Source organism: Pocillopora damicornis, chromosome 10 (assembly GCF_964200805.1).
Source record: "Pocillopora damicornis chromosome 10, jaPocDami1.2, whole genome shotgun sequence".
Lineage (NCBI taxonomy): Eukaryota > Metazoa > Cnidaria > Anthozoa > Scleractinia > Pocilloporidae > Pocillopora > Pocillopora damicornis.
In genome coordinates, this window is record NC_142679.1 from 16,326,777 (window position 1) to 16,349,450 (window position 22,674).

The 22,674-nt window shown below is 38.9% G+C and overlaps 1 protein-coding gene and 1 long non-coding RNA gene across 2 annotated transcripts; both read right to left on the minus strand.

Annotated features, from left to right (window-relative positions):
- Positions 1-7,024: 7,024 nt before the first annotated feature.
- LOC113679310 (uncharacterized) lies at positions 7,025-9,966 on the minus strand. Its single transcript, XR_003446986.2, has 2 exons — positions 9,741-9,966; positions 7,025-8,447 (listed from the first exon to the last, which is right to left on the minus strand). It is a non-coding gene; the product is annotated as an uncharacterized LOC113679310 (long non-coding RNA).
- Positions 9,967-12,731: 2,765 nt separating this feature from the next.
- Positions 12,732-14,697, minus strand: LOC113679309 (transcription factor SOX-9). Its single transcript, XM_027196267.2, has one exon. The coding sequence runs from the start codon at positions 14,583-14,585 to the stop codon at positions 13,356-13,358; it is 1,230 nt and encodes a 409-aa protein (XP_027052068.1). The 5' UTR covers positions 14,586-14,697; the 3' UTR covers positions 12,732-13,355.
- Positions 14,698-22,674: the final 7,977 nt, after the last annotated feature.

The following is a 22,674-nucleotide window of genomic DNA, read 5'->3' on the forward strand; positions in this document are numbered from 1 at the left end:
GGAACGAAAGTCAGAGTCAGTGAGAGGTCTGTAGGGGGTTTAGCACTGATAATTATTAGTGCCAGGCCCCAGACAAACCTCTCCCCGACTCGTCCTGCGGGCAGGAAAAATGCGCTTCCTGCAGCGCCAAAAATGATGAGGGCTTAACTTGCTCGCAAGTTACCGGAAAGTATTCAGCAATGAGCTTAATACTACACGCCCTGCGACTGGACGTTTTCCTTTGATTTGGCAGAGAATTGCCCTGACGTCATATAGAAAAAGAAGATTCTTTGCTCTCTTCACTATCCTGACTATGGCGAACAGTTTTGAAAATGTCTGCAAGAATATTTTGGGTTGAGCAATTTAATCCTTGTAAAAACTATTTACGCCAAGTCAGAAAAAAGAAGAAAGCGTTACAAGGGAAAATCTTGGAACACTAACACGCTGGAAGCAAGTTTCTAATTTTACTCAAGTCTGTTGCAATCTCAGTAATTGACTCACCTTCGTCTTATGTAACTCGTTTCTGTTCTTGGCATGTTTTGAGGTCGTTTGTAATCCTTAACTGCACCAACTCATGATATTTTTGACACTGAAGGTGATAGACACAAAGCAGGTGAAAATACGTTTGTTTTGGTCGGATTAAACGGTGTCCAGAGATTATAAAATCTCTTAGCGGTGACCCCTGAAAAGTGGTGTCTTAAAAAAAAAACCCACCGAGGATGGCTCAGAGAGTCTCCAGCTGGGGTTCACTAAAGACTTCACGTCAGTGAATTGAGTATGTTAGATAGACGGACACCACTTGGGTGTGGTTGGTTAGTATGCCCCTCATCCACTTTGTCGATCTGCCTCGAACACCTGGAAAGTTCAGTTAGATTATAGGTAAGATAAAGTTAAAATCCTTGTTAACTCAATGAGGGAGCTAGGGCCACGTCTGCTTGGGTGTGACGATTGATGGTTTTTACCCTGTCACCGATAGCTAAGGGAAAGTCAGGTCTGACAGGATAATTTTTGCTAAAGGCCGTGTTGAGGTTATACGCAGGGATAACGCTTCTGCAAAAAGTTTGGCTTGACTGAATGACGCAGCGTTACACGTTCTATAAGCTTGCTGCACACGCAGATAGTAGGGAGAAATTGGACGATAGTTAGCAGGATCCAATTTAGCAATCTTTTTTCATGAATGACAATCCGTGTTGCCTTCGACTATTTTGGTACTGTGCCTGTTTCAAATGACAAAAGGTGCGATATTCAACGCTAGTTTTACAATCATATATCTATGATAAATCGAAATCACTTGCTAAGTATGTTTAAATACCCTTTGGAAAGAGACTCTGGGGTTAGAAATGGAGTTTTGGAAGTTACATAAGTGCTGAAATAGTGTGTGGGCGTAACTAAAGAAATCACTTCTTGAAACGCACCATTGTTCAACTTTCGGATCGTCTGGCACCGAGGGTCTTTTTAAAAAAAATTCGCACAGCAGGAGTACAAGTGCATTACCCAAATGAAGGAATCCTGCACTGTTATGACTGAAAATGAAATGAAATTTTCAAAAGAGAGCTAAAATTTAAGGAAACTAAACTAGCCCTGCTATGACATCCTCGTTTTTGCACCTACAGCATGATGCATGAGATGGATTCATTGACCGGCGTGTAGACGATAAGCCTATTCATCAAAGGAACCCTTGTTTCACTTGTTTGTGTAGAGGAGAAACATGAAGACCCCTTTCTAATCAGAAAAAAAAAATCCTATTGTTTACGTTAACCCACGAGATGCTTTGTCATTGGCTCGTCTCCTCACACAACTCAGACTTGGGACACCCATGAGGTAGGTCTCTACGTTTACAAGTAAGTAACGCGTGGCAGAAAGTTAGAAAAAGACTCATATTGATGAGTTGAAAAAATGATCCCTCCCTCCGCAGTTCTTTATGCACTACGTGACCAACAATAATCCTCCAAAACAATTATTTGTTACTGAGTGGCGAGTGTTACAAAATCACCCTTCTATTATGTTTCCGATTAACTGCACGGTTTTTTCTGGAACCGCTGATTACCATTACTAAATGCAGTCTACACACTTAAGACAGTGGAACATTGTTAACGGGGTATGTTTTGTAATCGATCCTGAAATGAAATATGCTGGCAAGAGATCATAATTGTTTGGAGAAACATTTTTTTTACGTGCATCAAACAACGTTCTCTTCTCGGTACATTGAGGTGTTGAAGTGCGTCGTTCTGTTGGGTTGTTTGTTATCGATGTCTGAAGTCACCCTTGATGTCCGACCAGTATTCTTGAGCTCGTCATAATGGAAGAAAATTAAGAAACAGGGCGAGAATCGCTTCACACGGCCATATGGTAAGTAAGTTGAATCAAGTTTATTCTCGCCAGCTTTTATTTGGATAGAGTTTGTAGAAGGTCACGGAGTCTCGCTTCACAAAAGAGACACGTCCAAAATAATGCATTGCTTGTTCTCATAGTCTATGAAACTAGAATGATTGCTAATATACCCCTTTAGAACATCACCACCTTTTCTCGCACCGGATATGCATCGGCGGACTTCGACGAACGTTCTCGATGTGTGGCTCGACAGAACTAAGCAGAACTCTAATACAAAAAACACGATTTTCAAAAGCAGCATCGTTGTGCTTGCCAGATTTATCAAGCAAGGCAGCTTACAAATCAAAATACCCGAAACTTTTACGTTTGTTGTGCAGAGCGTCACTGATAAGATTAACATTTTTGCCGTTACTTATCAATACTAAGACTATGTTTTCCAGTCTCAATCAGTGTCATAAATGTTTATGAGAAAAAAAGCTACGCAGATCGAAACGTAAATCAAAGATACACTCAAATTGCATTTTCACTGACAAAATACATTGGTGCTAGCAAAACGGCGCAGGACACCTTGTTCAGTATGCGACGGAAAGAAAAGCACGACTAATTTCAGTCATAAATCAGTTTTTGGCGTCAGGAAATCTAAATTGTTCCTTTTTAGCTTCATGATGCTGTTTGTATCACATGGAATAGAGAATTGAGGAGTTTAAATAGAGGCGGAATCGCTGGAATAAAACTTTCATCATTGCCCTTTTTCAGCGAATCAGTGTTGTGATACCACCCCTCTTTATGCTGTGAGTTCCATTTTCTTTTACACGTTTCCACGAACAAAGACCTTTCATTATCTTCATCAGATAGGTAAGTATATGTTCAAATATGTTTTTAACCTTAAAGACAAATTATGCTGCATTTCATTGTTTTCTTATCAGAAGATGCCAATGTTTAGACTACTAAGCACTGTAACCCAGACTAGTGGCATGCACCAAAACGTGACCGAATGATTTTTTTCGTTTAACTAAGTGTGCGAAGAGATGTTTCGCATCTTCAATAAAGTGATATCAGTCATCGTGAGCAAAAAAAAAAACCACAGCAAACATGTGATGTTGTTTTAATCACCTTTGCTCAGAAAGATCATGCCCCTGGAGCTGAGGGTTACAAAACAGTTACAAAATAAGTACAATCTTCATAAAGGTTTAAAAAATCTCAATAATGCAGAAAAACAACTTAAAATTTATTCGTGTCTGTAAAGTCTTCATAATCTAACTAAGCCCAGATTACCTCAATAGCCATTTTCAATGCAACAACAAAGACAGGGCAGAGTTTGAGACGTTTGGTTTCGCATCCTAGCTGGTTAGTTAATTTTTAACGGATGTATTTTAGTGGACTCGGCAGCTATTCGGCGCGAGAAATCGAAAAACACCCTAAAGATTTTCCCAAATAAGGCGACAGTGCGTGGGAAGCGAATGATCAGGAATGTAGTTGCCTTGGTAACATTGTCTTTTCAAAGTACAATAAGGATTCTATTGATGCTTGGGCTAACAATGATTGCTTTCTTATATGGCATTTCAGTTATGTCAGTGATGTTATTATATACATTAAACGGCCAATCCACGTTTGTTTTGTAGCGGATAATTTCCGTTGTGGGAGGAATGACTTGACACCATTCGTTGTTCTTCTCCTGTTTAAAGTATTATTGACGAGTATGTCGACGGCTACGAACGTGCTTTTCGACAGCGAACCCAACCAACGAACGGGAAAATGAGCAAAGTAGCTCTAACGTAGCTTGACATGTCTGAACTCGGGCACGACAAGTATTGTTTGCTTTCACCTCCGTGCGAAATGTAATTGTACTGCAACGACTTTGAATGAGGTTTTGTCGACCAAAGCGGAACTCAATAACAACTAATACAAGGTACGTCAGGAAAACAGCTGTAAAATTCAAGGTTCTCAAGTCAATTTTGAGGTTCTTTGGTTAATGTAAGCTTCTAACTGAACAACAAATTGTTGAATAATGGATCCTCTGACCGGCGGGTTACAAACACCCATGTATTGTACACAGGTCTTATTTATTCTAGATTTTTCGCTACGGAAGCTTTGGAAATTACAATACAGTGTTTACTTTTTGACCACTCCAAGTTATTCAGGGTTTTAAGAAAAAATTTCTGAAATATCGAAACGTGTACATCCACAAAAGGTGATGTTTGTCAGACTAATATTGTTCCATTGTTTTTGCTCTTTAAAAAAAATAACCATCAAATCGACTTGTTTCATTTTCCCTTCGTCGAATTCTACAATAACGTTGTGGTTAACATTGATTTTTTAAGACAAAATAACAGGAAAAGATAACGCCAGAAAATTTTCCTCGGGTAGCCTTAAAATCACAAGGTACGATGTTTTGCAATTTGCTATATTGGGAGAATCAGAAATCCGCACAGTAGGATTTACACCTCGTGTAACATATATTTTCCGCAATCGAATGTGCTTGTAATAAATGGGTCGTCATTAGAAGATTTCCATTCACATTTTTGTCCACGATAAGATTTATCCACCGAAGTACTTCATTATGTTACACTGACGAAAGAATACGTGAGGATGTCAATGATATAAAGATCTTTCCAGATTTGTAGCAGACGAATCTAGTTTTCCTGTTTGTTGACGAAGTAGGAGACGAGAAAATGAAAATGTGGAAGAATGATTTGCTGGAAAGCGTGAAGTAATACTCAGAATAGAATAAACTCAGAATAGCTTGCATTGATTGCCTCCGCGTTAACCCAATATCAAATCTTTCCATAACAAAAAGAGTACGCCTTTGTATTAGGCGGAGCCATATATACTATTCAAAGGAATTCCACTCTTAAATTGCAAACAAAGGCTTTTTAGGAAACTATTTGTTTCGAAAAAAAATTGCAAAAAAAGGCACTAATTAATGTCGATTTGCTTAAGGAAAACACCGCACATATAAATCCAACGATAAAATACCTATTTTTTCAGATGTTGGAAAGAATACATTATTTTAAAATATCAAACGCTTAGGTTGAGAGTTATCTGAAGTTTTTCAATCCATCGAAAGCAAAAGAATCCAGAAATTTCGTTCTTCCACGTGATAATCGAAAATAAATTTGCGAACAAGGAGAGGTTCAATTTTACCTGCAATTATAACATCGAGAAATTCGTTAGTAGCGGTATCTTCCGGATGTAAAACCAAATTCTCATTGGCTGCTGTAAATGAAAATAAGAGTCAATCACCAAAAAGAAAGCAGGTTTTTTGGAGATAAAAGCAATTTTTGCGTAGGAGGTGTTGTTTCACATAGTGAACTTTGCAGATTATATGCAACCAAGTCTCGTTCGTTTCATTTTTTCGGCAGAATTTTGATGATTCTTGTTGTTTCGAAGCATCTCAAAATTAATCGATCCAAATCAGATTTGCATGTGGTCGAATCAGAGTTTTACTAAGGAAGACTATTAACATCGGATATTTTGCTCGTCTGACTTTCGAGGAAAGTTTTGTCCCTGCAGAGGGACTCATCGTGGACTTTTGGCAAATTCATCAAATGACGTTTGTTGATCTCCGATAAAAAAATTCCTCGCAGCTTTAATTTTCTCAAGTGTTTTCCACATACGAGGTTTGACCAAAGTTAAACAACAGCTTCTTACGTGGAAATGGATGGAAAGAGTCCTTTTTTTGTGTTTACGATTGTGTTACTGAATTGTGCTCTCTCGCGAGTTTTCAAAGCCATATCGTCTGCATCACTTAGTCCTTAAACCTCACGGGCATAAACTGATTAGCAGTCCTCGCTTGATCGAGATGAGAAATGGTTAGCACTCAAAAAAATAGGGGCGGCTCAGCTCGGCCAGAATTAGTCCCTCTGTCGGCTGTTAGAACTGACCCTCCAAGCAGATCAATCAGCCATGTTAAGGGTGTTGAACTGTACTTTGAAAGATCGCGGGTCTTGCCAACTCTTTATCCCATCTCGACATCTCGGTAGCCTTTCATTTCTGTCTCGAAGTCTTACACTCCTTCCCGATAATCAAAGTCAAAGTCTGAAATTTTTCCACATGCTCGAGTGTAAAGGTCAAATGGTAGCATTTGTATTGCACATACTGTTGTTTGAAAGTATCCAGAGCGATATAGTGTCTTACATACCACAAAACAAACGCAAAAGACCCAATAGCGATATTTTAATGTGGTTAGTAGAGTGTTCCAAAAATCTAAGTAAAGTCGACGATAAAAATAAGGAGTTGTTTGGTTAAAAATCGATTAGTCATGGTCTCGGATTTTCAAACAGGGTGAATCGACGTCATGTGAGTCTCGCTTTTTCTTTTAACTCCCTACCCCTGTTTCTGAAGTAGAACGCGGCTCTTGAAAATGGCTAGACTAGATTAGGAGAGAGCACTTTGCTGACTACTTTTATCTTATCCTATTATGATCAACTACACACCCCATCTGGACTACAGTTTCGGCAGTGAGATATTAGATATCCTTTGCTTGTCATTTGACATTGTTTTTCAGCAGTCTTGCTTACCTTGACCTTAAAACAAAGCTATCTGTTAACTCTGAGCAAAATCGTCTCATTACACAATTATGACGGCAATGGATGAACAAAAACAAAGCAAATGAAAAACGAATTAAGCAACAACCGCAAAATGAGAATTCGCAATCTCCCGAACGGTGGTTCTTATTTTTAATCGAAACCGAACTTAATGCTAGCATCAAACCAGTATCCTTTTATTCGACAACCAAGCTCAATAGTCATTCTTGTTTTAGTCACACGTACGGTACTCTCTACATTGTCAGACACGAGCCTTCTAACACCCTGATTTACCGTAGATTTTCCTGGAGCTCAGTGATAGAGCATCTAACTGCGAAATCCGAACGCCTCGATTTAGAATCTTCCCTAGGGGTACTTAAAATTTATTTTCATCCCAAGTTCGTGAAAGATGACAACTGTATTGTACTTAACTGTACAGCACTCTCTCGATTCGATAATCTTTCAACTGAAATTCAGGTTTGTGTTATTTCAGTTAAGAAACTGCTAAAAAATTTACTGCAATTCGTATAGTTAAAAATATATTCTACTCTCTCCGCCATATAAACGTCTGTAAACATAAACAATAAAAGACTAGAGAGTAAGAAAGATGGTAAATTTTGAGCTCACTTTTCAAATGGAGAAAGGTGTCATTCCTTTTTTGCACGAGCTTAGGATCAAGAAAAATCTAACTTCCCAACCTCCGAAGGTTCAATCCTTCGTTTGTGACAAAATGTATAATATTTTCTTTAATCTGAGGCTTTTCTTCGGCATTCTGGGTTTCAGTTCACTGAATTGAAGTTTTCTGTAGTCAATATTTAAGTCATATATATAGTCAATATTTAAAAAAACAAAAAATAAAAAAAAAAGGAAAAGGAGATTCGATGAAAATAATAAGACTGTGTGACCTTATTGCAGTTTGCTCACAACGCGACCTCACGTTGACTGTGAGCCCAATAAAGCAAGACTTTTGCAGCCGATCAGTAACAAAATTGCATAGTGTACATAGAAAAATTTTTTGTGCATGAACTGGGAAAGAAAACCAAACATCGCGTGACTTAGCCCGTTGAAGATCATCTTTCGTAGGACGGATAGCGTGACGCATCCGATCCAAAAGAAGCTTCTAATAAAACAGATTGATTAGATTCGAATGTCGTGTGGGCAGTGTGTGTGTATCTGTCGCAGATCTCATATTTATTTTTATTAGACGGGAAATGACCTTAATTGACGCAGAATTACCTCGGCGTGACCGGACCAACGTTAGATCACTTCGTCACAAAATCCCCTGAAATGGCATGACCGTGCCCCCTTCAGGTCTATTATGTCACAGAATCACAGTAAGTGCATTGTGTGACTGAGCACGTGTTCCTAAATATGCGTGAACTAACAGATATACATTAAGAACTAACCCACGCTGAATCAACATAACCTAAAATGGCTTGATCTAAAGAATGTTTAGCCCAATATTATTTCGTTGCCGGATCGATATGATTGGCGTGACTTGCTCTTTGTCTAACAGGATCCATTCAGGTTCTGTGACCTTGCAGCACTGAAATTAGCTGATATGTTTAGGTCCAGGTAGCAAACGTTGACAATATTTCTTGACTGGATCGTCTGAAATAATTCAAAGAGTCCATCAAATTTGGACCAACAAGTAATTAAATCGCACACTGACTGCAACGTTGGGTGACTTGACCAAGTTACTTTAACAAAAACGTCCCGTAACAAAACCAAATGCTTCGGCTGAATTGACAAAAAATAGGGCGATGTACGTCCGAATAACGGAATGTTTTTTTGAGAAATTTGTTTGTTTCATATCTAGAGAGCAATTGCGTCGCTAAAATTAAATCAGACGTGCTTGACTTGTTGATTCGATAGCGTGACTTGTTGATATGATAGCGTGACCTGTTATTACTATAGCGTGACTTGTTGATACGATAGCGTGACCTAGGGATTCACATGCGTGACGTGATTAAAAATAGCGTAACGTCGCCATTTGGGTTGAAAACTTAAGGAATGATTTATTTTTAAAAACGAAATCAATCGAAAGTGTGACCAAGTAAGTAGAATTGAATCCGTGGCCTTAAGATATTCAACATAAATCAGGGACTCCATCGCTAAGTCACGGACTTCTTTGGCATCTTACCTCATGAGGTGGTTAGTTTAGCGATAAAAACCCAAATCGATCAATTCAGAGAGACGGTAACAAAACTAAGGCTATGTAATACCCCGTAAAGAAAACAAATTCCAATGATTTGTTGGAAGAGAACCCTATGGATTGCTGAGGAGGAAAATTTCAATTTGCAGTTGAATTTGAATTTAATAATGTTGAGCTGCACTTCAGTGTCGCTCACCAGCTGGGTATTTTTTACTGTGCCCTTTTGTGCTCCTCTTCAAACGTTCATTAGTATCTATGAGAAATTTCGAACCGTTTACTTTTCCGATGATGAAAATTTTTCTAAGTTGAAATTTGTGGTGCAGAGTATTTAGTCCTTGGCGCTCAGCTAACTCAGCCAAGTGGTAAATTAATAAGTTTGCATACTGTTTGCAAGAAGAGTCACGAGGTTTTAGAACTGGATAAAAGAAATGCATGACAAGTTGTAAAGAGAGATAAACTCAATCACAATTCTCCATATCAGATAGCAAGCAAGGATGATGTGTAAGGTCCTGTCAGTACACTACATACGATCCACGCACAGTTCTGGCCTAGATTTTCATAGATGACTAGTTTCATATCGGTTTCAAGCACAGTCTATTAAAACAGCTGATTGAAACACAGTTTATAGTATAGTAGAATTGGGTAGTGCCGTACTTGTATAGTATTTACCCCATAATTGACTTACATAACTCATATGGTTAACTAAGTTGATTGATTTCTAATAACAAAAAGGAGATCGTTGTACTTACTCGTATTTATAGAGTATTGAAGTTCCGTGTAGCTTGTTCCTGTGAATATTGGTCGAGCGTTTTAACATGTGTCAAAGTGCTTACTCAACAGGTTTTTAAAGAGATCCACTTTCATAGAACAATCTAGCTGCACACTTTGCAAAGAAGTGCTGGATTCTTTCCTAGCTTCTTGTCAAATATTCCGAAAAAAAAATTTGAACTGACTTATGAGAATACAAATGAAGATTAAAATACTTTTCTGTCTGCGATCTAAGATAACTCGCATCTCAAAAGCAATATTCTCCTTACCGTCGCACAAAGTATGAATGGTTTGCCACTAAAGGAATTTTTTCATGATTAGACGATAATCGCTTATTTCGCCATCAAGAAAAAAAATTCAGCTCTTCTTATTTTAATAATTCGGTGAGGTACAGTTAAAAATTTCTAAAAGGAATTTCGTATTTTACAACTTACCATGCAGATGTCTCGACAGAGTTACTGAGTGAGAAAATTAGTGACTAAAAATATCTTAATTTCGTGATTCGATGGCGTGTCGTCTGCCACAATTGTGGCCGAACGTGATTAGGCTTAAAACATTTCACGAGATTGATAGCCCTAATTGATCATATGATAGATTACATTTAAAATTTCGAATTCAATTAAGCAGAGGTCTCGCGACCCGCCATCAAGCATCAAACTAATTTTTAATCACATACGAAAACCAACATGTTAAGGGAACAACTAAACTGATTAATTTAAAACTATTTTGATTGCCGAAGATCTATAAAAGATTTGATGGTGAACGCGCCAATCTAAATAGTGTAACAAAACTTCAGATTAATTTCAACATGGTGTTCAATATTGCGCCAATCACTTTAGCATCGATGAAATTTGGAAAGCAGCAGCCTTAATAAATTTGAAATATGTTAGGTCTCATCTGAAGAAAACCTCGTGATTTGCAAGTAATTGTATAAGGCCTGCATGCCGACCAGATTTTTTGATAACGTGAGTACGCAAGGGGTCTTAACAAACTGGCAGATCGTTTAAAACACTCCATTCAAACGCACTCAAGTGCAATATTTCAATGTCGTCTTTTATCTCGATTTTCCAAACGTATCTCATTTAGTTAACGAATTGCAAGATTTTCTATGGAGCTCCCGCAGTTAAGAGATCATAGCAGTCCGCCATTCAAATTGCCAGGTCAACTTACACCCAAGCATAGCTAGACATGGCCCGATCTGCACGAATCGTCCCACGATCTTTGCAGAAAGAATTTAAGACGAAGAAGTAAAGAATTCGACTCCAAAAACAAACTCATCCATGTTTACTCGACTGGTTATGTTTCTGCGTTGATCTGTTATTGTTTAACCTTTTCGCGTAAATCCCTGCTGTCTGAGGGACCAAATGTTTACTGATCTGACCCGCGGTGCAACCGATTTCAGTCCAGTCTCCAACTTCAACAGCGATATATCCGAATAATCCAGTGTCGGCCTTTAGGAGTCACTCAACAAAGCATGTTAGGTAAAGGGACATATTAATATAAGAAACGCCTCTTATTAACCCACATGCCAAAATGAGCTATTTGTCCGTGAAATCAGCTTTAGACAAAATCAGAGACAAAATATTGTTCTATAATCAACCCGCTTTTCGCCTGAGGCGAAATCAAAATTCTTGAATAAGAAAATCGCAATGCGGCGGTCTTTACACTTTACAGACCGCTCGGGTCTCAAATTTTATTTAAAAAATCTCTACAAACATGCCAAAACATCATGTCTCGAACGGATGCTAGAGAGAATTGTCTGAATCTCTCTTGGGGGTCGCACAATAAAATTCGTGACAACACACTGGATTCGTGATTTCGATACTAAAATCTGAGCGGTGATTTAAACAAGCACGATATACCAAGTAAATCGGTTCAGCATTCATTTTCGTGACGCAGGATTTTCGAACTGTCGTGTTGACACACTTTTTCGAGTTCGTTCACAGGCCTCGAAATCTGTTACTTTGGTAATATAAGTCAAAGTTAGACAGGACTAGACACATATGATCACCCACTACTTTATCGCAATGTGTTCAGAGTGGCTGTATAATGTTAAGGCATATCGGCTTGCGTGTCGCTTACGTCCCTCTAGCGTATTTTCTGTTCCTAATTACCGGCTCTAGCAGATTCATATCTTCAAAAAATAGCTTTGATGTTAACTCTGGCAGGTATGTTTTTTTTTGTTGAGATTCGGTGTCAACTTCACGACTCGCAACGATAATTTTTTATGTCAAACGCCGGTCATCGAAGCTTCCGGTTCGCTGCCCTTTTGATAAAAAAAAGAGAGAAAATTTCAAACCGCTTCACAATGGTGATGAGTTGCAGTCGTTTGAAAAAAAACCTGACACCAATTTTTAACTCGACTCGTTAAAAGCAGTATGTTTGTTATTATTCCTTGTTGCGCTCTAATAATTTGCAAATAAAACGAGCGGCTATCTCTTTTGGAAAGTCACTCACAAGATTGACGATTAGACACTGTGTGATATCCGGTTGTGACGCCCATAACCTTTCGCCTCCATATCCGCTTTACGATATTTATTTTATATCAGCGTGGAATTAAAATGGTGAAATGCACTGCTCAAACCTTTGATTTAAAACGTTATTAGGGCATTGTTTTCCGTTGAAAAACTTGTCACGGAGAATGCGCATTGAATGTTATGTGAATGCAAATTGGGGCACGTACATGATCAATGTTATGTGACAAATGCGGTTTTCTGCAGATCCATCTGGTTGCCAACTTATACTATTTCGTGGGTATTTCCGATCGATTTGAGGCTCGAAGTTTTAGCTTCATTCCCCTAACTGCCGGTTAATGTTTGTTTGATCCTTGGGCGAAGTGAAACTGCTTTACAAATTCTTAAACACACATTTGCTTTGTAGGTTCATTGGCGAAGTGGAACGCATCCAAGTGTGACTGCTAAGTCGAAAGGGAAACCACAATAAAACAGATGCAGCACACCAACAAACCAAAGTTTCACCTTCAAAAAACTACTTTATTCTGCCAATAATAGATCTAACAAAAACGCGAATTCTGCCTAAGGCAGACTTTAATGAACATAGATAATTCTACGGTTATTGCTTCAAGACGTTTACAAAAGCTATCATCCCTGTCGATCTAGTATTTACATGTGGATTGAATAGCAAATCAAGTTTCCTTTGGCAACCACTCGAGTGTAAGGGAATACGACAAATTAAAATCTAGGAAGCTTTACTATAGCGGAGAACACTTGCGTCTGGCATTCTTTTTTCCTCGCTTGTCAGCTAATGTCGCGAATAAAACAGTTAAGCAATAAAAAATTTTTTAGCTTTCAGACGCAAAAACGATAACACTGTACAAAAGTTTATAAAGAGGAAAGCGAATTCGTTGAAATAAGATAAAATAAAATAAAATTGCCTTTAAGCGCACGAATTGCTTGGTTATTTTCAAAAGAAATATGTTCATTTTTCTGAAACCGTGTAATACCCGCGCGCGGTAGGGTGTAGAAAAAACCTTGATGCTTCTAAAATCAGAAGACATGCAATGAAATTCATTTTAAATTAAAATGCTCGCTCCACAGGAGCTATAAATTCGTAATGTTCGTGATCCTTCAAAACCTTCATTTCCAAACAAGTGTGTGCATACGGGAAGGAGATGACTGCGGGTTCTGCGCTGCAGAGGTTGTCGAAGCAGGAATAACAATTGAAGGGACATCGGAAATTGTGAACGGTCGAGAACTGTTTCCACTTACTTCGGTGTCGCCGAACGAGAATTGGAACGCGCCATTGTCAGGTTGGTTCCTCTGCTGCAGAGCCGAGGGAGCGACTTGATTCGGCGGGTACGAGGAAGGAAGCTTCTGCAATTGCTCCATAAATTCTGTGTAGCTGGACGAGACAGAATTGTTATTTGTCACGAACTTGGACGCTCCGTGCGTTTGAGTGAAGCCGTGAGAAGTAAAGGTTACCGATGAAGCTGAGGAAGGAGGGTTTGAGAGCAGTGGCTGAGTGTATGAGTGCAGGTATTGATCGAATTCTGTAGTGTCCACCATTAGATCTGTGGTTAGGTCACCCATTTCAACGTGAAAATCAAGCGCGTTATTGCTGTTGCTGTCACTGCTTCCGTTCGGCTCTGTTTTCTTCGGGCACGCGGCAAAGCTGGAAGAAGGACCGTGGATTTCATGGTCCGCCACGCTCGCCTCAGAGAATTTCAATCCACCTTCCAACTTGACAGTGGCAGTCGGCGTGGTTGGCGGTGAAGTGGCTGAACTACTGGAACCTGGACTACTGGCTTCTTCACCGCTTAAACTACTTTCTGGACTCGCGCAGTTGCCGTCTTGGCTGCATCCTGATTTGGGCATCAGTTGGGTATCACCTTTTAAGACTTTCAACAGATCATCAGCTGAGATTGTTGCCTCCGGTTGATCAGGACCTCCGTTGCCTTTTTGCTTCTTTCTTCGCGGCTGATATTTATAATCGGGATGCTCTCTCTTATGTTTCAGCCTGAGTCTCTCGGCCTCTTCGATAAACGGTTTCTTCTCAGCATCGTTAAGCAGTTTCCAAAGTTTCCCTAGCGTTTTGCTCAGTTCAGCGTTGTGTAGATGGGGATACTGATCAGCTAATTTTCTTCTAGCTGCTTGCGCCCAGACCATAAAAGCGTTCATGGGTCTCTTCACGTGCGGTTTATGTTTATGTCCACCGTTTACTCTCACAGGTAGTGGAATTAAAGACCAGTCGTAACCATCTAGGACATGATTTACCGCAGTGGCTATTGCGCTGCTCAAGTCCATATTCTTCGGCTGAACAACATCTGAGTCGCTCTTTTTGGTTTCGCCGTTCGTCTGTTCCGTCATGTTTATCGGCTAGAGTACTATAACAAGGCAACTTTCTTATTTTTTAACTCTCACAATAACGAGACTGAATTTCTCCAGACGAAAAATCGAACTTCGTGCCAATTCGAATATTGGCGTATAGTTATTCAAAACACAGATATAATAATATCACGACCAATGAACCGAGACGGTGTATTATGTTACTGCGCAGTCTGATTGGACACTGGGCAAACCGCAGCCAATCAAATGACTTGTTTTGAGGACCTTAACACCCGCTGGACTTAGGTGGGTTGAAACCACTTACGAAAGCGTTGTAATTGGTCAGCTGTCACGAGCCACGTGGGCGGAGAAAGTGTTACTCTAATAGCCACGGCAACCTAGTTTTATTTTGGGCTTTGTTGTAGTGTGAGAGAATTTCGAGTAAAACTTTCTTTTGTCCTACGCGCAGGATGCGTGGGCTTTTCATACTGTTTATACTCGTCTGCGATAATTAATAGCCTTATTGCTGTCCGTGTGTCTTCCATGTATCGATGACATAACTGTTGCGAAAATTTTCATTCTTGAATCAAACTGGAGATCGGCTGACGCGACGCAGCGGTGGGGTGACTTCAATATGACATCTCTTACAGTATCAAATTAAGCCAGAGTTAGAGTGGGCCTTTCTACAATTACAGTTGCAGCACAGTGCCCAAGCCTTGAGCGCGAAAAACTCAACAACGGACAAAAATTAAAGAAAAATCTTAACGGCGCAAAAATTCTGCGTAGGTAAAGGATCTGCGTGCGGGAAGCGGTGAGATATACTGCAGGAAAATAACAGGAAAGGGCGACAGAAAGCTAGGTGGAACAAATGTCGTAAGCGCCCGCGTGAATTAACCTTATTGAAATACCTATTCACGAGCAAATAAGTGAGCACTCGCGTTTGATATTAAGCTTACGTTACGTACGCCTGTTGTATGTACAAATCAGTGCAGTTTCGGCGGATTGTGAGATTTACAGAGGCGAGAGGGCAAATAAATTTGACAAGTCGCAACTTGACACTCTTCTTTCAACGCTATTAACGTCTGCATGTGTTTTTGAAAATAAACCAGTTCGGGTCATGGAGAAGTTGAGGCCTGAGAAAGTGCTCAAACACAAGGTGACGTGTTAAATCGCAAACTTTTACAATCCTGATGTCAGGACGGTTATTTATGCTACGTGTAAAGTTCTTTAGTACCACGTTTCGCCACCATTGGGCAATATCTCCCACTCGGAATAAACGCAGATGGTTTTGGAGGTCAGACCCCGACTAGACGGGAAACTGTTTCTACCCGAAATAACCCAGAGCCCATCAAACGACTGCTTGACTGCTGTATCTCTATGTCACAGCGGCGCAATCAAGATATGTGAAGAGCGCACTATACGACTTCAATCACGATAAAAAGAAGGCGATAGGATTACATGCTGATTGCATGGAAGATACGTCGTTTTAAATCACGAAAAAAAAGCAAGTCGATATCGTGGAGGCAGCGAAAACGGCTAGTTACTCAAAAATATTGGTGCAGTTCTGGCCTCGCGATTTTTTTTATTTTTGTAAATAAGCTGCAGGCGGATTTGTTGCCGCTAATGACAACACTTCCGATATTCAATACCATATACTTGTGGTCTGGTACGCATTTAAGCGTCATACCATGCGCTGGGGCTAAATTGCGGTCTCTGGCAAAAACATTTCTGCTTTCAACTGTAATCTTGTCGCTTCTGAAGGCGGATAAACATCATGCTCAGCTAAATAAATATTTGACCACTGAAGCTGCTCTAGTTCAGCCCGCATCTCATGGAACTATGATTTTTGAAAATGAAATAAGTCAACGTGACCAAGTATCGAAATATCTGTATTTAAGTTTAACCGCGGTCGAGGTTAATCCGGAGACTTGTATTTGTTTTAAACGCATCCTACAGGCAGCCGAAAGAGAGAGTGCTTATAACCACAATGCTTGGATAAGAAAGAAAAAACACGTCTTATTATGTCACCGAAAGAAGACTTGATCAACGTGATTGGTAAGACGAGCCCTGAAGAAAGAAAATGACCGTTGCTGCCAGTGGGAAACTACTTGTTTTGATAAAAAATGAAAAAAAGCTGTGTACCGATTATTTTGGGACAAGGAAATTGAAGGTCGTATGTTTTAGAGATCGTTTTCAGAGGTGAAGAGAAACGTGCCTAAAATTAGAGAGTTTGACGTATTTCCGTTACGGGGGGAAAAAAAGGTACGGGGGTGTATTTCCGACGGTTTGTTTACTCTGTTCTAATCACACCACAATGTAAACCAAAAAGGTATCGATGTTTCCTTTGAAAACGGGGAAACATTGAGGGGTGACCTTCTATGCTTTGGTATTTTAATTATCAGACTTAGCATTGACCAATAAATATTTTCGAAGATACTCAAGAGGAAACAAATTCTGTTATAACAGAGGGGCGAATGTCGCCTAGCTTTAAACTTACCCTGGTGTTCTAAATACAATATTTCACCAGGTCTGTAGGCACAGCTTGCTGAATAAATAGCTTTTTTGGGATGTACACCCTGCAGTTAGAGATGGAAGGAAAATGATACAGAAGGGCACACCTCGCAATTTATAGCTATCAATTTGTTAATTTTAGATCGTATTGTTAAGGGAGGTAGACATGAAATGTTCATTCTGAGGTAGTGTTATAATGTTTTTTTTCCCATACTTACTTTTTTTCCGATAAAAGTTTTCCACGATAAAGTTCAGCACCCGCAAGTGATCACTAAAGTATCTGTCGAGATTACGAAAACCACACACAGCTTAAACGAGATAAAATATTTTCAGTTAGTAGTTCCAAACATTCTTGACGTAACAGACTGGGTTGGGGTTAGAATGCCGGTAGGGAATCGAAAAACTGCTGTTTGCTCCCCTTTGGGTGTTAATGTTCTATCTAGTCTCGTTATGTTCTAGAATGTTCGTGCTTGTTATATTTGACTGTAATAGAGCATAACCCAGCGGGGAACCTCTTCAAATTGCCAAAAGAAACCGTTGCTTTCCAAGCAAGCACATACCGCAAAAAAAAAAGTGTGCTAGAAGCCCTAGGCTACGCGTTTAGTAATTACAGTCACAGTAAACTGACGGCAAAGCCACAGTTCGGTAAAAAAATACTTTGAAATGGGTGCAAAGCACAGATGTAAGTTGCCTGTTTCCAGCTTATCTTCTCTCCAAAAACTAACAGATAAAATCTTTGAAAAATGTTTTCTTTAGGAGTGATCGTGTTAGCGTCACTTCAAATGTTAGCTAACGTGAACAGCCACTGAGGATTTAGAGAATTATTTTCGAAATTAGCGTGAGCGATAGTTTGCTGTTTGATTTGAAAGAAAGCAAAAAGACAAAGAGAAAATAAAGAAGAAAGGGAATGAAAAATAGTGGATTTTGTTTAAGTAAGAGCAGTTTTCTTACAAATTATTTTGTGAAAAACTTTGTTAGAGCGCCAAGAAAATGGACTAGTTTTTACCGAATTCGGTGTAATCAGAAGATTTCCTGCAAGACTAATCCGTGTCCTAAAAGTTTATTTCCCGTAAATCTTCTTTGAGTAAGATTTAATGATAACACTATTATACAAAGAAGGTTGCTCTTTTAGTTTAAAAATGTAAGACACGAAAAGTGTTTCTTGAGACCCACATACACTTTTCAGCAGTTTAAACTCACGTGTTTTTACATTCAATTAAAGGATTAATACCCAAATAATTCCCTTGATTTTAGCATTTTTCTCCCCATGCTTAAATCTGATGTGGCGTGTTCCTAAATTTTGCACAAAATTCTTTGAAATTTTATTAATCAGTCTTCTTTGACATGATCACGATCTGGCATGATCACGTGATATACATATAAAAAAAAAACTTGAATAAACGCTGTGGGTAAAATTTAGGATGAAAACTTGAGTAAATAAGTATTCAAGTTTGAAAAGATTATAAAAATACGGCAGAAAGCACAGATTTACTCCTCTTTTTTAGCATTTAATGAGCCCTTAATGTCACATTGTCGGCTTAGCCACAAGTATTTGCGAGTGCTGATAGGTAATCATGAAATGAAACAGGTAACATGTTCTGAAAGAAACACGATTTTTTTGACGAAAACCAGATGTTATCCCAAAGCGCACAAAAAGTTCGGCCCATCTTAACGGATCGCCAAAACAGCTTAAATCAGTTTCTTGCCATAGGAATTGACCTCAAAATCCAACAGCACTTCTAGACTAAAAATAGTAAAGTATTACGAAAGGTCAACATGTTTCATAGCACCCCTTCGTTAAAAGCTTGATTTTCTTAATCCCTCAATGTACCGTTCGTTTATAATCTTATTTGACCAAACGGGTAAATCTAAATATAAAGGCAACTGAAGACAGTTAGGAAAGAAACTGCCGAGCCCGGGCTTTTGTCAACGCACTTTTCATCGCCGTGCTCTCCTTTACCTCGTACTTCGACGCAGATAATTAGGATAGGGGGAGTGGAGGGGGGTTGGGTGACGAACTATTTTATACACCCCACAATAATTTTCATCATATCTGAGGGAATTGTTGAGTGAAGACGAACAAGTTTGTACTTGTAAACCAACATGATTTGTATTTCTAGAAATATTTTGGGCCAGAAAAATAAGGAAAAACAGAGAACATAAATAGTTGCACGAGATTTGGAAAGAATATATACCTATTACTGCCACAATTTAAAACTAAGCTACTATTTGTCCCAAATGAAGAAGGAAGTCGGAAACTGTCGACAAGAGGTCGATAATCTAAATTCTTTGGCGAGAAAAATAAACATCGTGATCCCATGAATAAAAGTTTTCTATGTAAATATAGAACGTTTACATAGAGAGTACTTAAAGGGTTCGGCGTATTGTTACATATGTGTTTATGTTTACTAGTTCATAAGTCAAGGGAGATTTGCACATCTCAAGTTAAAAAAGCGTCTTTGCTGTGTTGTGAATGTCATCATGTTGCGGTTAAAATAGGTGAAGAACGAACATAGCCTGTACCATTTATTTTGTAAGATGGTCGCAATCACTGATCAAAAGTGTAGCACACCAGAAAATAACATAGAGACGTCCACAACATTCATTAGGCTTAGGCTGACGATTATTTATTTATTTATTTACGTAACAATTTTTTCAACCACTGCTGAAGCTTTGCTAAAATCCTGTTGGCCTTTATTGTCTTTTCTTTCTTCATTTAATACCGATTATCTACTTGGTTTTTGTTTCTGAATATGCTATACTGGACATTCGACTTCCTTTAAACTGTTTATTATTGCAACCAAAAGCACAAATTATATTCCCGCAAAGATTGCAGCGCAGCGGAAAAGTGACCACAGAGAATTAAGAACCCAAACGCTGCAATTAGCCAAGTGTCTGTCGATATGCCCTTCGCCCCGAGGTGATTTGTTTGCTCTTGGAGCCAGAACCCACCTCTCAGTTTTGAGTTAAATATCGTACACGATGAATAGATGAAATTAAAATCTAAATTGTTTAAACGTCTCCTAAAATAATCCCAGTTTCCTGTTATTAGTGGAAAAACAATGGACGAACCCTTCTTTGAGTTCTTGCGGTCTTCCGGTAGAATGGTCACACCTTATCTTAAAGGAGTGCGACCTTTATTGTGGCGCGCATCAATCTCAAGTTTATTAAATGCTTGGCACGTATTGTGGCTATTTTGGTGGAAAACGTGTTTTGCATTAGTACTAAACTTTTCCCTTCCTAAGTATGAGAATTTTGGAAATGGTGTTTGATAGTTCTTTCGGTAAAGTTGTAGAATGTCTACAAACTAAAACGAAATGCTCCACTGATTACAAGCATAGACACAATTCCCACTGCTTTGTCAAATTTCTCTTCTTTGAAAATCGGAATAAAAGCGGTGCCTAGCGCCTGGTAACAAGATGATTATCGAAACCCGAAAACGGAGAAGTGTGGAGAAGAATAGATCGGAAGCAATATGGTGTCAAAACCGCTATCGCAATATATAACAACCTTGGCCAAAAAGTACCGAATTCTTGTTAAAATCTATTACATACATTACTCGCAAAAACGTGATAAATTCAGAATCATTGTTTCCGTGCAAAATGCCTGCATACGGTACTTTAGAAGCAAGCTTCTCTGAAATACACTGTCACGGTCTCTTCATTACGGTATTCCGGTGTAATAGACAATATCCTGCATGCTGTAACACTGAAAAAAAACACTTAGCTCTCGGAACTGCTAAAATAAGCAAGGCTCTGAGACTGCTGGAGAACTTGGCATATTAATAATAATTTGTGACACCGCCAAGAGCCTACATGCCAAGGTTATAGTCCGTTATTAATAAACCACTCTGAATTACATAATACTTACAATCATTATGTGTAAAAACGCGAGCCAATATTTGTAAGTATCAAGTAAAAACGCCGTTTGCAATTACAAAGTCTAGTCGTTATTCTTAGCGAAATGACGGTGAACGAGTCGAGGTTAATTCAGGTGAATGGATACCGGCCGGCTTCATCGTAATAACTCATTTCATCCCATCAAAAGTGATTTATTGACTCTAAAATAGCACACATGACAATGAAAGTACTTGAGGCGAACTATTTGTAAGGAGTAATCTGTACATAAATTATTGAATTTATAATAGAATTATTTCCGCTAATGACTCCGTTTAAAATGTTGTTGAAGAGAGAAAAACAAATCTAGAAGTTTCACTTGATACAGGAGGGTCTAGCTTTTAGTAGCCCGCACTGCCAATAAAAACGAAAAGAGTAGGATATAACGGAGATTTCGAGTTCACAGATGTTGGGAAAGGAAACCTTTTTGGTGACTTAATTAGTTCGAGTAGGCAAAAAGTCGGTCAAGCGAGGAACTGCGGTAACTGCAAAAGAGATTTTTTTTTCCTACTAATAAAGTGGATAAAGGACCCAAGAACAAAACGTGTTTCTAATTGTTTGATAATTTGGTTTTATCAACTGAGTTGATAATGCCCTAAATTGGCCAACCTAAAGTTTCCAAAACTGACATCTCGAGAGTCCACCCTTTGTCAGAGCGACGATTTTGCTAATTTTGGCGCTTTTGTTTTGCTTCACATCACTCGAATATAATGTTGAACATCAGGCATTTGTCTATAAGAAGCGATGCTAAGTGGGTTCACGTTAATCGAAACAGAATAAAACTGATTTAAAAATAACTTACCATAGCCAGGAGTGAGCGGTAAAGATATAGATAACTAAACTCTTTTAACAAAGGCTACAGAGTCAGATGGCCATCAGGATCCAGACGAATATTTTGGCAAGTTTCTTATTGCTACCATGTAGTTCTTGTACTGAGTGAATGTATTTCCGTGATGCTGATCTTGAACTAGTCTACCACGTCGAAGGTTTCTCCTAAATCTGACCCTTGTCATATTTATATGAACTTTTGACGAGAGACTAACTTGAATGGGAAACCCTAAATGTCTCCGTTTCCCGTCCCTTCCAGAAGTTATGAGAAAGGGTGGCCGAGATAACTTCAAATTAACTCTTTTAAAATAGAAGCTGAAAGGAAAGTCAAACCGCAGAGGAAATTCAAAACAGAACCCAAATAACTATCATATATTTCGGTCACAAATGTTTCCTTTTGCTATGGTTCGGTTCACTCGATAGACTACGAACACTCTCGCATCGTGATCTGCCGCGCGAGCCATCAGCAATGGGCAAACAAAAATTTATCCTGGAGTCGCGTAAACTCTGGGGGGAAATGCGAGGGTGAAGGAGGGACTACGGAAAAAGAAAAAGTTTAAACTCTGCGCAAGAAACTTTTGGTTGAAATTTGAAAAATTTATAAGCATTAATACGGCTGAGCTGAAAGAATATGCTATACCTCCAGTCAAACACTGCTGTGAGTAAAATCTGATCTCAGTCTGTAAGTTCTCCGATTACCGAAGTTGTATTGACGTAAGGTTTTCTATAATAAGAACTTGTTACGTACTTTATCGCAATTACGAGTATTTTTGTCTATGGTAAAATTGAAATTTCGGTCGCCATCTGGGCTTGAAGTCTTAAGCTTTCATAGCTTTCCAACAGCTTGCAGGAGTTTCTTTCCAAAATAATTCAATTTTATATGATTGTATTATCGT

Excerpts from the sequence above, each read along its gene's own strand:
- LOC113679309 (XM_027196267.2), bottom strand. The coding sequence starts at position 14,585 with ATGACGGAACAGACGAACGGCGAAACCAAAAAGAGCGACTCAGATGTT.